General features: G+C 31.9%; 1 protein-coding gene across 5 annotated transcripts in view; it reads left to right on the top strand.

Annotated features, from left to right (window-relative positions):
* Window positions 1–17,198, top strand: part of LOC130892475 (inositol polyphosphate-5-phosphatase A) — a 48,494-nt gene extending 31,296 nt beyond the window's left edge. The window contains exons 6-8 of one of the 5 annotated variants that reach the window (XM_057797913.1): window positions 3,038–3,280; window positions 3,676–3,712; window positions 14,407–17,198. In XM_057797913.1, coding sequence (XP_057653896.1) covers window positions 3,038–3,280; window positions 3,676–3,712; window positions 14,407–14,552 — 426 coding nt within the window. In that variant the 3' untranslated portion in view covers window positions 14,553–17,198. Of the gene's footprint in view, window positions 1–3,028; window positions 3,281–3,675 lie in introns of all 5 variants that reach the window. The other 4 variants (XM_057797915.1, XM_057797914.1, XM_057797911.1 and 1 more) reach the window with 4 other exon arrangements.
* The last annotated feature ends 362 nt before the right edge of the window (window positions 17,199–17,560 follow it).

Here is a 17,560-nt window from a genome sequence, read left to right as displayed (position 1 = left end):
CGAAAAAATCGAGAAGAAATATATATTCCAAATACAATTAATGGCCCTTTACATTGATTTTCTAAAAAGCTTCGAAAATTAAATTGATAATAAATTAAAAATAGTTGCTGCCAAATGTTGATAATTAACCTGGTTAATATATATTTTGCTAAATATAAATATAAATATGTATAAAAATTTGGGTTCTAGCAAAAAACCGATGAGAGCACTAATCCTGCAGCCGGATCTCGTACTAATTTATAAATATTTCCGTAGAAAATATTTCATTATACTTATCTTAAAACACCCTGATTTCATAAAGACGTAAAGGTGGAATCTTCAGAATAGCGCACGAAAAATATTTCCCGATCTCCAATTTTTTTTCGTACAAATAAAAATAATTATTTATTTATAATATTTTTCTAACAAGAACATAATTAGTATATCAAGGAATCGTTGGTATTAATAGTAACATTTATTGTACAATTTGTATTATTGAAGAATTTTAGGCCCTTCGGTATTTCATTCTTTAGAGCTGAAGATGTTGGAGCAGAAAATTCGCATATGTTTTATTATTGCTGATGGAATGTCGCAGAGCTTGTACTTTGAAAGTGAATAGGTTTAAACAAATTTTGTGCTACTCCTATTTTTCTGTATATGGATTCTTCTATGTATCCTTATGCAAAGTTGAAAGAACGCCACCCTCCCTGTCTTTTCAGAGCGCCTTTTGCCATCAATATAGTTTCCGAATAACGCATTAGCCCATGTCCGATATATTCTTCGGAATTTTTCAATTTCAGATATTTTGCAACAAGGTTCGGGACAGCGCTGATGATATGGCATCCAACATGTTGGACGTAACACCTACGATCTACAACAAATAATCTTCCACTCTTCATATTTTTGGCCGTAAATCTGCAATTTTAGAGTAAAGTGCATAGAGCTCGAATGTACATCCCTCATTTGTACTGGTAAAACTTCTTAAAATTTGATATTTTCCATTTCGCGAAAACACAATAATAAAGCGCCCATTATCCACATCGTCTAATCTCAAACGTACTTTTCCAATATCAATTACAGGGTATAAAAACCCTTGCCGACCATTTTGTTTGATCTACCATAGCGAAGTTATATTATTTTATACATTTATTATTTTTACAAATAGTTTTAAAAATATCTTAAGCCAGAAAATATTCGTTAAAAGGCAATCGAATCATTATATATTGGACAGCATTATACGCCATTATTTAGAAAGATGTAATTGTAGTCCAACTTGCAACTTAGAAAAAAATCATTATTATACCTCGTTAACATGCTACAACTGAATATTAAATTATAAAAAGTAAATAGACGAGTAAAATGTACCTGCCTGTAAGGGAGTTTAGCATAAACCGGGTACCAGACGTGAACTGAGGCCTTTTTGCACCCCAGTAATAGTTTGTGGGTATTATGTTTTGCCTGCAATTTCTTTTTGAGCTACAGTTTTAACTTTTTTGAGACTCTGTCATTTCATAAAAAGTTGATACTCGAGTTCATATCTCGATCTGGATTTTGCTGGTACAAATCAGCCATGGCTTGTGCCGCTAGCTTTGTTTTTGGAAACAAAAAAAGTATGTGAGAACTAAATATTTTGAATCTGGAAATCTATTTTTAAAAAATTTTATTGACAAACACATTAAAATTTGACAACATTAAATGAAAATTAATTATGTACATATCACTATATTGCAGCACATTCATAACTAATTCCCACGCTTAAAAATTGAGCTTTTTACCAGGCAATTTTCTAAAAGAATTTTTGTTTGGAATCACATAAAGTATATAATACAATTTCAAGAAATTTCACAGAAATTTAGAATATTCACAAAATTTTACACGTTATTATCAATAATAATTTGCAAAATAAGTAGTGATGTAATAACTACTCGTATTCGCAAAATTTGTGCGAATGTTTTGCAAATATGAATATCAGAAGAAGAAAAAACATTTTAATGATAAAAGTCGGTTAATAAAATTCAAATCCATTTATGTTTCTCAGAAAGTAAATTAACCTCATAAGCACGTTATCAGTTTTCAGTTTATCATTTAGTGTTGTGGTTTTTTATTATTTTACTATTGAAGTTCAATAATTAAATTCGTATTAGAACTTATAGAACACAAAGTATATGTAATGAAATGTAAACAAATCTTAAACAACATGAATATTTTATCAGTTTTGACTTAAGCTTTTAATGTTACGAGAGTTGCTACTTAAGATAGATAAATGAAAACAAAATATTCTCTATTAAGATCAATACATGCATGCATTTGAACCAATTGTCGAAGCCTTGTTTCCATTCCGGTTGAGGTATCTCCAAAACTTGTGATTTGAACGTATCAATCGCTTCTTCGTGTGTAGAAAAACGATCTTACAATTTCTTTTTTATGTGCGGGAATAAGAAGAAATCATCGATGCCAAACAAGGACTGTACGGCGGATGACTCATCAATTTAATGTTCAAAAACGTTTTGTTTGAACTGATATGGCTCTAATGGAACGGTGGCGACATGTCCAATTAGTCCAAAAGAACTTGGATTTCGCTCGTCTTGGAAGACCCATACAGTCGATTGCTGATTAGTTTCGGGTTGATTCGTCGCCTGTTACGATCTTATAGAATGTTTGCATCAACCTCCACGAAATTAATCCTGTACCAAAGTACGACCTCGATTGAATTCGGAAACCCAGGAAAAGTCAAAGCGAGGTGATTGTAGCTGATTAAACCATGTCAAAATTCATAGAATATCGTCACACCAATATGTTCGTGATCTAATTCCATTTTTTAGCCAATATGAATGTTTCAAGTATCTGTAAACAACTCAAAAAGCATTCGTATAACAACAAGTTTATGATGGCAATATCAGGTTTAATATATTCATATCAGTGTTGCTATATTTTAAAACTTTAATAGTAACACTCGTATTAAATTTACATGCAACGGTTCTAAGTAGTGATCAAATGTTTTTGTCTATATGTAATACCGATTCAGTTCCAGTTATACTATTAATATAAGAATTTTCAGCTCAAATCCTTTGACAAGGAATGTGAAGCTTTCGAAGATACTTTATGGGAATTTCCAGTTACGTTCCCACCGTCCTATCCATTTGAAGAAAAAATTTCACATGGTACTATATACATGCAGACAAGATGTCCGGCTTGGTGTGATCGAGTGTTGTTAAGCAAAAGTGCAAAGAAACTTATAAAAAATGACACGGATACAAAATACGGTCTTATGGGAATCAAAACTTGCATGGGTGACCACAAGGTAATTTAAATAATGTCATCAACATTTTTTAGTGCTGATGTTAATCATATATTTCGCTAGAATTTTATGTGAATGTTTGAAAATAATATATTATTTACTTTTCTTATATATTTAGTTTGCACAGTTGTTCTTTTGGTAAAAACGGTTAGGTGACCCTTGAATAAATAAAACAGGAATAAATCACACACCTGTTTTTTTTTACTATTTTTTATTTTTCTTCCACAAAAAAAAAATTCAATTATCTACTACAGATATCTTATAAACTGTTCATAATGTCTATTTTGCTCTGAAAAATTCAAAGGCATGCTGCTATGTACAGGGTGAGTCACCTGTATTTATACAGTTTATATTATTGAATATTTAATATTATAACCAATTTTTTTTTACTTTTCCAGCCAGTATATCTCAGAATAAATCTCAAGGAAAAAGCAGGTATAAATGTATGTTGTGAACACGCACCTTTTGCTTGCTTGCCTGACAGTTGCAAATGTTATCCAATGTACGCTTCTGTTGAAATAAATATAGTAGATATGGGTATATATAATAATAGTAGCTTCCAGGAGTTGCCCAAACTCGATTCCAAATTGCTTCAAGAACCAATCACCAGAAACATGTTGTCCCACGAACCGTACACCCCCGAAAGTGTTGATTCGCACAGTAATTCTCCTTTGCATATGGATAGGACAGAATCTATTTCTCCTTTACAATTAAAATCCAAATTGGAAAATATAATACGAATGAAATTAGATAAATCGACGCATCTAATGAAGAGGTCAGTCTCCGAGAATGTCGATGTGGATAAACCTAAAAATATATTCAGAACAAGAGCCATGTCCGAGATACCCAAAAACGCGTATGCTCGTGTAAAATTAATACCTACATCTCGCGCTGAATCGTTGAATCGATTACAAAGTCATCATAGCTCTTCTGATGAAGATTGGTTTGAGTTTGAGGAAGAAACTCATATAAAACGTTTGGAAGATTGTTTCGAAAATACTCATAAAAATACTACTGTAGATATTCCTATTTTTATAGAAAATGACCATAAAAAGAAACGATGTAGATTAGGAAAGAATAGGACTTGGACGAAATTCAATTGCTGTGCTATAGTGTGATTTTAATAAAATTTTATCTTTTGCGATGCTGTAGAAAATTTATGCTTGCAGAGTTGCATTGTAGGAAAGACGGTGGAATTTTGAAAAAAATTACCAAAGAAACATTCACTTCTCCTATTAAAACAAGGGTTATTTAATTTTAGTCAGGGAGATATAATTGAATGATTATGTCCAATTGTATCCATCCCGACAAATCAATTGTTCTGGCAAAATCGGACAAAATTGAACAAAAACGATTAAATACAAATGTATTATATTAGTGTGTTGCTATCAAAAACACTTTTTGTTGCTTAATTAGTGACTATTGTAACAATGTTATCTATAGCAAACAAATTAACATTATAAAATGTATTCAACTTTTAAACAAAACCCTACCAAATTCAGGTGTAAAGTGTAGTATGTAGATCTACATAACAAAATATTGAAAATAATTAAGAATTGGGAATGATTATAAATGATAAATCACCTGAAACTGGTCGAGTTTTGTTTTCGATTATCTATCCTTATTTTTGTATTACAAAAAAATGTATGAAACCATATCTCAGAAACAAAAAATTCCCAACAAAACTATGTGGTGGTAAACTGTTCCTACCGTAAACCATTAACTTTTATTATTGGCATATATGCCACATTTTTTAAATAAAACTTCACGGTTAGGTGAAAGTTGTGGATGTAAATGTACGAAATGATCTCTTGGCCATTTCTTTCTGCAATCTATGTTTGTTACACTATAAAAGGTGTGCCCATCGAACCACGTAATTAATTAAGGATGTTACCTCTTCAGTCGTAAACATTCTATTCATTTCATAATTGGGTATTAATTTAACTGTATCTCCTAGTTTTTGCTGTTTTAAAAATAGCGCCTAAGTGTTGGATAAGCAAGACCCGTCGGTTTTGTTACTTTTCTATCCTAAGTAGCGCTCCCCACAGTCTCTTAGGACACAATGCATAGTGACATCCGAAATTATTTATTTCGAAGTTTAATGCATGTCCTTATTATTGAGTCGCACTTTCTTTAAAAGAAACGGAATCTGAGAAATATGAAATGATTCACTATTTATCCTGGTTAATAGTGAGACAGTTTATCCTACACAGTCAAGCCTCGATATAAGGAATTTCAAGAGACCAAACCAAAAATTCGTTACACCGAGTGGTGAAATTTTGTTATATCGAGATTCAAAAGCACCTGCATATACTGCTTTATAAAATATATAGAAAATAAAATAAATCTTCCATTCTATTTGCCATAACCTATGTAGTCGTACATTTTTTGATTTTAAGTCTGAATTAAAGTCAAAAACTCAACATTTTAAATTTAATGAATATTAAATGTTATACATACATAATTACTCCACATTCGAATTTTTGTACATGTATATATTGGTATTTTTTGATAATTTATACTTACTTACCTAATAGTAGGTAGTGAAAAATAAAATTCAGAGGCAATAGCAAAATGTTAGATATAATCTGATGTTCCTCAGCAATTATGCTCATTTTATATCCACAACTTTTTCCTTTTCCTAATTCAAGCCTTTCTTTCAACTTACTTTGTATGTAACTGAAGTTGGAAATTATCTGCTAAATACTTGCGGATGAAGTTATGCGTGAAGTTTAAGCAAATTCTCATAACTTTTTATTGGTCATATTTTTTGAAACCACTTTCTACTCTATATAGGTGAGGGTTTCTAACACTTTTAACATAAAGTCTTCCGTAGGGATGTAATAACAAGCTCTCTCGTCGATTCATGATAGAGAGCGCTTGATTGGGCGAGAGCATCACATGGGGACTACTACAAGGATCCATTTTAGATTCAACTCTGTGCAACCTCTATTATGATAAAATCCCCAATCTGGGGATACCACATAACGTCACTCTTATTGGTTCTGCTGATGATCTTGCAGTTGTGGTCACCGGAGCATTAGAAGAATTACTGGTTATCCTGACATATATTACAATGCATACGTTATCGGAGTATAGAAAAGACTGAGACTGTACTCATGATCGATCGTAGGGCAGTTTGGCAGGTGACAATAGAAGTAAAAAACATACATGTCGCAACTAAATCAGAAATAAGGTACCTTGGAGCCTGCGTAGACGAGGGATTTCCATATTTTGAATACCTGCAAAAAACCTGAGACGTCTGCGATAGACTTGGACTTCTTTAATACAGTCACTCACTCAATCATGTTATATGCAGTTCCATGTTGGTCTCATGCACTAAGAATCCGAAAGTACGGCAACTGTCTAGGATAATTCAAAGAAAACTATCCAATAGAATATGCAGCGCCTTTCGAACAGTATCAGCGGAAGCAGTAGTTAGTACTACTGGCTTACTTGATACTTATAGAACTAATGGTGTGGGAAAGATGCTTGACCTATGGGGAAGACAATTTAACTAAAATAAAGGAGAATGATATATCCATGGAAAGTTACCAAAGACGAGGGGACAGTATGACAGTCAAAGGTAGCTGTACAAAAACATTAATCCCTAATATTAAAATTTGGCTCATTAGAAAAACCGGATGTGTAAATTATCACGTGACACATCTACTCACAGGCAATGGATGTTTCATGGCATATTTGTCCTGAAGTGTAAGATACTACTTAGAGCAACCATACAAAAAATCGGAATCTTATTGTCATCTGAAAATATTGTTCATAAAATGATAACTAGCGAGGAAGTATAGAAAGCCCTATCTAAAATGGTGACATAAATAATACATTAAAAACAGAAAGATTTAGTAAAGAAACCAAAATAAGTCCCGTTGAGAAGCAAGGAGAGGGGGGGGGTTAGTGGGTAAAAATTCCACATATCCTCGCAATTCCAGAATACCGAAATCTCATTTAAAGATTTTCCCTTCCACAAAAAAATACCTACATCTCTTGTATTGAGCCTTAACGGTGTAGTTGGTAAGGTTGTCAAATGCTTCAGACAAACTTATTGCTCTAGTTAATTGTAATGCTAAGGAGCATGTTCCCAAAAATACGGAAACCGTATAAACAAAAAAGTTTCTACAATCCTTGCTAAACATTACCATGTCTTTGTCTTTGATCCCTATATATTTTTTCAAAGCCAAATGAGAAACAAATAACCATTTATGGTATTTTCGTATGTATATAATATAAAATAGACTTGTATTTTGCGCTGCTAAAAAAATTCAATTGTGTCCGTTTGTTGTACAAAATAACAACCCTGGTTTTATATGCTATTCTAAAAACAAATCTTGTACAAGACAATTGTGAGTATTGTGCTTAAAACACAATAACTTATGTTGTCACATATTTGCGTTTAAAACCAGCTTTAAAATTTATAGGAAAATTGAATGTAGCAACACGCGATAGTGTATAAGAACTAATAAATAAACATCAATTTTTAAGTCAATGACATCCAAGCTTTTTCTCTACGGTGCAGATATTAATCTTCCCTCACCCTAGAAATCTCCGTTATTTTAGACAAATGAAAAATCCTAAACACGTCAATTTTTTATATAGTAAAGGAGGTCGTGCGATAGTTGGTTCGAAAGGGTTGGAAAAGCAGAACTCAAAAATGTATCAAACTTTGCTTCAATCGCAAATACAAAAAACTTTATACAGGATTTGCTTTAATTTTGGTCGATACAACAAAAATTATATAATTTGGATTGTTGAACGCTTATAACGATCTATTTTCTTCGAATAAATATTTTTGTATTTTTTAATCCTACGATAGCTAGAACACTTTTTTAAAAATCTAGTTGGTGTGTCTTGATAATTTATTATTAATAATATTGTCAAGAGTAAAGTGAAATTAACACTTGCAATTTGGTAACTTTATTATCCACAACAATGAGAAGCAGAAAAATGTTAAGCATTTCTAATATTTAGTAAAGCAGGCCGTAACTACCATGAAGTCTGAGAATATTGAATGAACGTTTTCCAGATCGTCCAATTGATCAATATTAGTATAGACTATTTGTCACAAAATTTTTGAAACTGGTTCTATAGAAAACAAGAAACGGGTTGATAGAAAAAAAAGGTGTCCGAGGAAAAACAAGCAGATGTTTTGGCTATTTTGTAGTAAATCCATCCAGTTCAAGTAGAAACTTTGCTAGCAAACGCGAAGTAAGTTACAGAAGCGTTTTAAACATTTTAACAATCCAAAAATTTTATCTATATAAATTGAAAATGACTCACACGAATTGTAGTCGGGGAGCTGGCTACATAAAACTGTACCGATAAAGTACACGACGTTTGAGTTCGTAAACCCCTAGAAAATAGTTGTGACGTTACCAAATGGCTGTTCTGTCTGTTCGGACAGGCCGCATATGAAAATGCTAGTCGAGTTTCCACGTTGAACAAATGAGCCTAAAAAACCGATGGGGTACACGCGGGAAAATTTTTTTATGGCATCATTGTAGAATCAATATTTTTTGAATTCAATTTTGTGAAACATTCTTCTGTATTTTTAAAATCAAATTTTTTCATGAATAAAGAATAACGTGCTGAATCAACGGTCATTATACTCGTGCCCAGGGAATAAAGGCATCAAACAAACTTTTGAACTTCGGCAAATACCTTCTCGCGATCCATTTTCACGTCAGCCATGTTAGCAAATGCGATTTGAAATGATTCTGACTTAGATAATAGAGAGTAGGTCTTTTTTTTTTTCGCTTTTCTATAGAACGACGGATTATAATCACAGCCAGTAAAAGCATGGAATGCCGGAAGTGCTTTACATAACTATACTCCTAATTCAGCATATATGCGAGTTGCATCGATAAGTCTGATATTATCAGAAACACCGAATAATAAATTAATTTGCAATTCCTTCTTTATTTTATGCATATTTCCCAGTAAAATAATGAAAATGTCAGTATCATCGCATAACCTTCCCATTTTCCTCTAGACTACAAGCAGTATTAATTATTTTTGTATCAGCTTCTTCATGCCTAGGTGCCGTAAACAAAACTTTTATTGAGTGTTCAACTGATTTTTCACCAGTACTTGCAGTGACTTGCTTGAACTCATGACATTCATCATAATTAAGGAAAACTGTTTTGTTTTCGAAAAAGACTGCCATTTCGGATAGTTGCCAATGTTGTATTAAGAATGGTACAAATACTTTTTTGAAATTTATTTGACGTCATTCAGTCGATAAAGCAGACGTCAATCTTAGATCTCCTGCTATGATATACTGACGGTCTGATGGGATACCTCGTTTGTTTCTTTCGTAGTCTCTAATCGACGGCGAGAAATATTGATCGAATATCAGATGAATTTTCCGCGCTGGGAAGGCAATGATTCGTTTGAGTATACTTGTGGATATTTTTGAATGTCGTTTGATTGTTTTATAAAGAGTAGAGGAAAAAAAGCCATCAATTATCATGACATCACATGTCAAATCAGTTGTAGTACTCAAATCCTCTGGTCCAACGATGTGATTTAAGAGCTTACTTTTTGGTGTTGAATAAATTGTTCCGTCCAAGTGACAAGCAATTAGGCAGTGGAGTCAACGGATACGAAAAAATTTTAAGTACGTCAGCTTCGTGTTTCAAAGAAATCACCAATATCCTACCAAATAAATCTCTTTGCATTTGTTTAGATTTTTCTTTATTATTCACCTTAATCGTTTGTTTTTTATTTCCCGACGCAAAATTCAAAATTTTATTTAATTTGATTGACTTTTCAAATCGATCCGGCGACTCAGAACATTCCTTGATGAAATTATTTTTTAATTGATTGCCAAAACTATTTACGTTTAAAAGAAAATTTGCAATCTCGGGCCAGGCTGGTTTACCTGTACTAATATTATACAATAAAGACTTATCGATTGTGGGATCAAACGGATTCAAGTTCTTTTTTATTGTTTCAACTAAACTCTGCACCCTAACGTTGCTTTTAATTATGTTGTGAGGTTCCAAATCTGCCGTTGTATCTTGATTTTTTTTTTAATCCGACTTCCGTATGTATATGCGTAGTGCATGTAGAGCGGAAGCAATGAGATTTCGACCATTTCTGTCGAGCGCTTAATGAATTTGTGAAGCAATTTATTCCGGTCAATCGTCTATCTGCATCAGCATTGTACGTTTGTTCCAAAGTTAAATCAGTAGGCATTCGCGAAAATGACTTATCCGTTCTTTTAATACCAAAAAAGCCTTTTTGCAGCTGATAATTGATATAAGGATGCGTTTGAGAAACATTTAGCAGCTGGTCAAGGTACCAAAGGATCTATCTACAATAATTGACATGATTGAAAACGAAAAATAAATCAGAGAGTCTGTTAAGCATAAATTTGTATAAATCTAAATCACCCATACGAATGCTTCGCGAAAATGTTTGGTAATTATTGACGTATTCAACGTACATATTGTGGAGTCATGCCGTTTTGCCCGTTTAGCGTGTTTTCTACGTACTTTTCATACTTCTGTATCAAGTCATTTAGTTCAGCATGAGCAACATTTTTGAAAAAGCTTTCGTCTATTTTTTTGGATTTGAAGGTGGTGAATAATGTCATCAGATTTTCTGTTATATCTGGTTTGTAAGTGTTAATGAAACTTTCAAAATGTAAAATCTAAAGCTGCTATTGGATGTATCTTTCTGCAACGATTAAAATGTTTCCCAGTCAAAAAACTGTTCATTGATCCAGAAGCTAATAACCTGCTTCAAATCGAGCGCTCTGTTATAAATGATCAGCGAGTTTTCAGCGTATCAAGGTGATTTTTTTTCAATTGGGGGTAGAACAAAAAGATATTTGGAATAGCATCATAAAAAACAGGTTTTGAATGCAACAACTGCGAAAGAATATAATTTTACATGTACGTCGACATTTTTTTAGTTTTTCCGAAGGTTTTCTGCCATTATCATATAAACCTTAGTTAAGATCCCTAAAAGCACGTAAAAAATTTTGGCACGTGTACCATATCGGTTTTTTCGCACGAGTTTTCCAACACTATTAATCACTTCTGCCGGAGGTTTTCCGGCCGGCCATATTTCTGCCACTGCTTTACCGCTCTTAGTTGAACTCTCTAAAAATCTTTAAAAAAATTTTCACGCGTGTACCCCATCGGTTTTTTCACATGAGTTTTCCGACAGTCTTTATCGCTTCTGCTGGAGGTTTTCTGAAAGGTAACATTTCTGCCACTGCTTTACCGCTCTTACTTGAACTCTATAAAAACCTATAAAAAAATTTTCACGCGTGTACCCTATCGGTTTTTTAGGCTCATTTGTTCGACGTGGAAACTCGACTAGCATTTTCATATGCGGCCTGTCCGAACATGCAGAACAGCCATTTGGTAACGTCACAACTATTTTCTAGGAGTTTACGAACTCAAACGTCGTGTACTTTATCGGTACAGTTTTATGTAGCCAGCTCTGGGACTAAGACAAGTGGGGATCAAGATCAACGACTGTAATATTGTGAAACTATTGATAATAGTATTTCGCAAGATTCAAATTACTCCAGACATTTGTTTTTAAGCTATATTCTATTCAAATAGTCATGTACAAGCCTCGAATGTTTCGAGAGTGTCATACTCAATTTCAAAATAAATTAAACGTTTGGACAGGCATTAATTAATAGTTTTATCCAAAATTTAAAAAATGTACATTTTCTAATTCTGCTCTTAAAACCCTTTCCAACGAAGTATAGCACAACAGCACTTGAACAAATCTGAGGGGATAGTTGTCAAGAGTATGGGGTTGAAGGAGTGACAATTTTTTGTATATTATAAGACACCTCCATTAAATGAAAATTGACGGGGTAAGAGTTAATATCCGCACCGTATAATATTGGAATATATTTGGCATATTTTCGTTTAATCATTTTTTTGCGATGTGCCATATTAGATTTCTATGGAATACTATTTAAACTTTTGAATAATATTTACCACGGCTCAATATATTTGATTGTGATAACAATTGGATATTACTGTGAATCAAAGAAAGACAAATTAAATTGATTACACTTGTGTAAGATCATTTTAGATATGATAGTTTTCAATAGAAACTTGGTTTTAAGGAATATGTACCACGTATATATTTTTGTAGAGGAAGAAAACAATTTTTTGTTTGAAAATTAAATCATTGTTTTGATAATTAGGACAAAACATTACATATAATCACACGAAAAACATTAAAAATCATAAGACAATGTAATTACACATTGTTTATATTATTTCGTTGTTTGTTTTCTTTTCATTTTCTAATGGAGTTACAAGACGAATCAACCGCCCAAAATTGCCAAGTATTACTTCCTACCATTTTCCTTTATAGCTCCTCTCATATATTCTAATGAAATCATACACCGTGTTAACAGATACCGCTCCAAAGTTCTTAGGATAGAAATCTAAGAGAGATTCTAAAAAATTAATTGCAAGTGATGTAATTTAACGCTTAAGATAAAAGTTCTTGTATGATTACCTTGTAGCTTTTACTTTTTTTGGTTTTCAAGAAAATTACGACAGACTTTAACAAAAGCGGTCATGCCATTTTTCTGAGCAGTCAGCTTAATTTCAAAAATTGAGTTTTTCTTGGATGTCTCCTATTCTTATTAATGGCTTTTACTAAATTTTTCATTAGACCTAGCTTTTTAAAGATTATTGGAAGGAAACTTTATTTTAAATAAAAGTTCTCCATATCCGCTCCACCGTCTTCATATTTTCCATTTTCTTCGTAGTAAGAGTCGCTCTCCAATCTAATTCATTGTTCCTTCCTGATATCATGGCTGATGCTTTTTCCTGAACCGGTTTAATCCATCATTATCATCCGTTTCGTCCTCCATAATCTCCAAATTTCTACTATTTGGTACTTTATTTAATTGCGTGTCAGTTACACTATGTGCCAGAGATTTTGAAATATGCGAAAGTTTCACCTTGTATGGTGCATATTTTTTCTCTTGCTTTGTTCACATCTAAAAAGAATTCTTCGACGGAATCGACAGTAGGTAGAGTAGCTACGATCTCATTATCCACATCTTCAAAACTTCATGCGGGGGCGAAGTTAGTAACACAATTATCTTTTAAACTACTAGTCCAGATTCATTCACCTCGCCTTTTCAGATTTGTTATTTTCTAGACTTTTATTGTTCGGCAAAAACCAGTACTAACTAGTAGTTGTTGAAGCCTTCAGTTTAGCAACATTACAAAATAACAAATCATTTTCTTTGGTGAAATAGAGTCTTCTAGTTGATTACAAAAATACGAGATTCTTGCATTTTCATTTATACATTCCATTATTTTAATCTTGACCCAAAAAATTGAATTTTTTACTTTGAGAGTTCCAAATCCAGAAATAGATCAATTAAATTATACACAATAAGGTGAGTTTTTCATAAATCTCTGGATAAAATTGAGGAAATACTCGATACTAACTTGCTAGACATTTTCATTACAGCCTGTCATTATAAATCTCGAGTTTCTCACTTCCCTCAAATCCTTGAAAAATTGGGGATCTTAACAAAACTCCTACAGATTCTGTATTTTTCTCCAACCCCCTTCTCTTTGTAAACTCACTGCTATCTTGAGGATAATTTAAAAAAAAACTATTCGAGAACTAGGGCAATAAACAATGACATTTATTTAAAGTACATATACATTTTGATAAATTACATCATTTCTTGCAGAAAAAAACGAAACATGATATTACAAACCTTGCGAAAACCGTGAATGTGTGGCAATGTTCCATTCATTTCCGGTTTGTATCGAAAACGAACCAAATCGAATGGAACAGCATAGATATGAAACAGGCCTAAGTGCAAGAATGACTCATAAAAAAAGAGAGTATCCAAGTATTAAAAATATATATGTGGTAATATGTTAAGCTCTTGATATATTTTTATTTAAAAGAGCATTCGTTGTAGACCAGTGTTAGGTATCTATTGCCGAAGTTCCGCCGAATTTCAGCTACCAGTTATATTTTTTATTTTATATAATTTTTCTAATTTTTTTGTGTTTTTCTGTAGAGTTGTGCGCTATTCTGTGAATTTGATTAGTCGTGACTAAAATATTTTTTCATATTTACTCCACAATTAGGCTTACATTTAACTCAACACGACAGTGAAAGCGTGATGGATGTCAAAAAAGTGGAGGACATTATGGATGCCGCCTCGGTTACTCGGTATATTTACTTGGAAAATATTGATAAACCTGTAAAGATATATAGAGAAACTGCTGTTTGAAAGCCTACCTATCTTGTTTGTTGGAACGTTTGTATAAAGATATTAAAAAAAAACTAACTACGAATCCAAACATGAATTTCAATAAGGCCAGATATTGAATATTGAATGTATTTAGAAAATTTCGAATTTTTAATAGAGGCATAGTTTTTTTCAAATTTTTGTGGATGAAAGTCTGTTGAAATTGTGAAAGGTAGGTTTCGAATATATATATATATATATATATATATATATATATATATATATATATATAATTATGTCATAAATAAGTACGATGATAAAATAAAATTAATGAGTATACTATGTTTACAGTATACACAAAATATAATTTGACATTTACAAGGTGCATATTTATACCAAACAATAGATCACAACCAAAAATAAAAATTTGTTTCAACTTCACTAAAAAATGGTCATAACACAAGAGATAAGTAACCTTCATTAAAATTATTCAGAGTTCTATTGAAATTTATAAAGCAGAATCTAAAATTTTGTGCAACTTTTTTAGGTCTCTTTTGTCATTGGTAGCTTCCTCGTTCCCAAGTTTACAAACTATTTTTAAAAACTTGGTTTTTCTTCTTCTTCTTTATTGTATTCTTTTGGAAGGATTTTTAAAGTTTTTCTGTTAATTCATAGCTTGTTTTTTTTATTGTATGGATAAGTTAATATATAATATGATCTATTTTCTAAATATTGAGATGACTGTCCTACGTAAACAGCGTTACTATCATTACAAGGTATGTGATATAAAATATTTTTTCTTTTGTTTTATTAGACTTTTAAATTTCATTTTTAATGGTCAAGGCTTGTCAATTCACTGATGGAAAAATACTGTTGGAGTGGCGCGAGAAAAGAGGATAGAACCAAAGCAAGAGTGGGATTATTGTTAAAGATAAAACACGAGAACATACAAAAATGGATGATCATTAATAAGAGAACATACAAACTGCAAATCATTATATTTGGCAGAGAAATCGGTATTTTAGGAGTATGCGGAGTAACTAATGACAGCTCAGAACTGAAGAAAAACGAGTTTATGAACACATGCAGGAGGAGATCGACCAAAAAATGGCATGAAAAATAAAAAAGTGAAGAAATTGACTACAAAAGAAAAAAATGACCCATAGCAAAATATTTGGCAAACATTAATAAAACATAGAAGAAGCAAGATTTACAGACTTAGAAATTAATCAAAACATCTAAAACAAAAATAGAAGAGATAGAACTCACATAACTAATATTAGCGAAGCAACATGGAAAACATATTACCGAAACTTTCTTATAGAAAATATAGAAGTGTTTAATAGAAATGGAAAATATAAATAACGGTAATTTAGAGGAAAATCAAATCCAAATAACTTTAGAAGAGGTCCATACAACAGTAAAATCATTTAAAAACGGAAAAGCGACCGGACCAGGAGGAATAGTAGAAATAGAGATTTAGAGGACGGCGACTAGAAGGACAGATAGATGGAGCACATACATTATAGGGGTAGGATAGAGTGATTATTCGTTCATTGATAAGAGGTGATCCGATTCTGTGTCCTCAATCTTACTTGGAATTTATAAATTACAGTTTAGTGCAAATATGTTCAAATTATGGATGATACTAGTGTTTACAACGGTGAACCAAATAGATCACATCTTAATAACGAAAAGAAATTACTAGATGTAAGATCATACATAGGAACAGACTTATAATCGACATGACATTAATAATATTAAATATAGAGAACAAAACGATAAAAAGCAGAAAATGAAAAGTGCAGAAACCGTAAACGAGTGAAGTCGAATACAGAGAGGAGAAGCAACTAAAAAAAGTATAATATTGATGAAGAAAGGAAAGAGATAAAAAAGAGTGTTATAAATGCAGCGTATAAAAGATACAAGGAAAAACAATTGATTATTTGATCAGATATGTATATAATTGAAAATTAAAGAAATTTAAAAATTGAAGATGGAAAGAAGCTAGCTTAAAATGGCTACGAAATATGAAAAATATAAAAAAGAATACAAATATAATAAAAAAGCGTGAAAAATGATAATGGAAATAATGTGAAATTGTAATAATATATAAGAAACAAAATAGAAATCGAGTTGGTATTTCAAAAATTTATTAGCGGAAAAAGACAGTGAGTAAAAAGAAGAGGATATAAATAACGAAACAATATTAGAAAATAAAGAAAAATCGACAGAAGTGGAATGAAATGAGAATATTTAGGAAAATTTATGGTCCAGTGAATATTGCTAATAATTGTTAAGGAGGTTCTATGAAATATAGAGAATATTAGAAAATAAGGATGTAGTAAACACAATTAAATCAAAAATATTGTGATGGTACGGATTCATTGAAAATATGAAAAAAACGACAGAGAATAAGGAAAATTACAGTACGGAGACCGAACGAAAAAGATAACTAGGAAAACCAAAAACTAGATGGGAAGATCAGATTGAACAAGATATGCAAAGTCTAGAAAGTGCGTGGCTGGAACAGATAGATGCAAGATAGCAAGAAATGGAGAACAATAGCCGATACTGCGAAAACATGTATTAGACTGTAAATAAGAAGTTGTAAAAAAAGGATTAAGATATATTATAATGAGTGAATAAACAAAACTGTGTACCCAACAAGTAACAAAAAAAATAAAACTAGGAATTACATATATGAGGTTCCTTGTAATAATTGTGACACTGTTTACATAGGACAAACATTTTAAAATTTAGAAAGTTATATTAAAAATTTATCAATACGATAAAATAATGCATAAACAACCCACTGTATATAAACAAAACAGACATTTAATTACAAAAATTCAAAAATCCTTGAAACAGAGTGAAAAAAAGAAGAATTTTAAAAATGTTTTACATACAAAAACGAGAAATTTATCATTTGTTAAGGATTGAAAAAAAGGTTTCTATGGTTGTATATAAGCTGTGATTCAGAATGTCTTTTGCACTATGACTTCATGGAGCTATCGTGCCCCCTTTTCTGGCTGCGACACTGAGGATGC

The sequence above is a fragment of the Diorhabda carinulata genome, chromosome 4, assembly GCF_026250575.1.
Source record: "Diorhabda carinulata isolate Delta chromosome 4, icDioCari1.1, whole genome shotgun sequence".
NCBI lineage: Eukaryota > Metazoa > Arthropoda > Insecta > Coleoptera > Chrysomelidae > Diorhabda > Diorhabda carinulata.
Note: the sequence above shows the minus strand (reverse complement) of the source record. Positions and strands in the feature narration are given on the sequence as shown.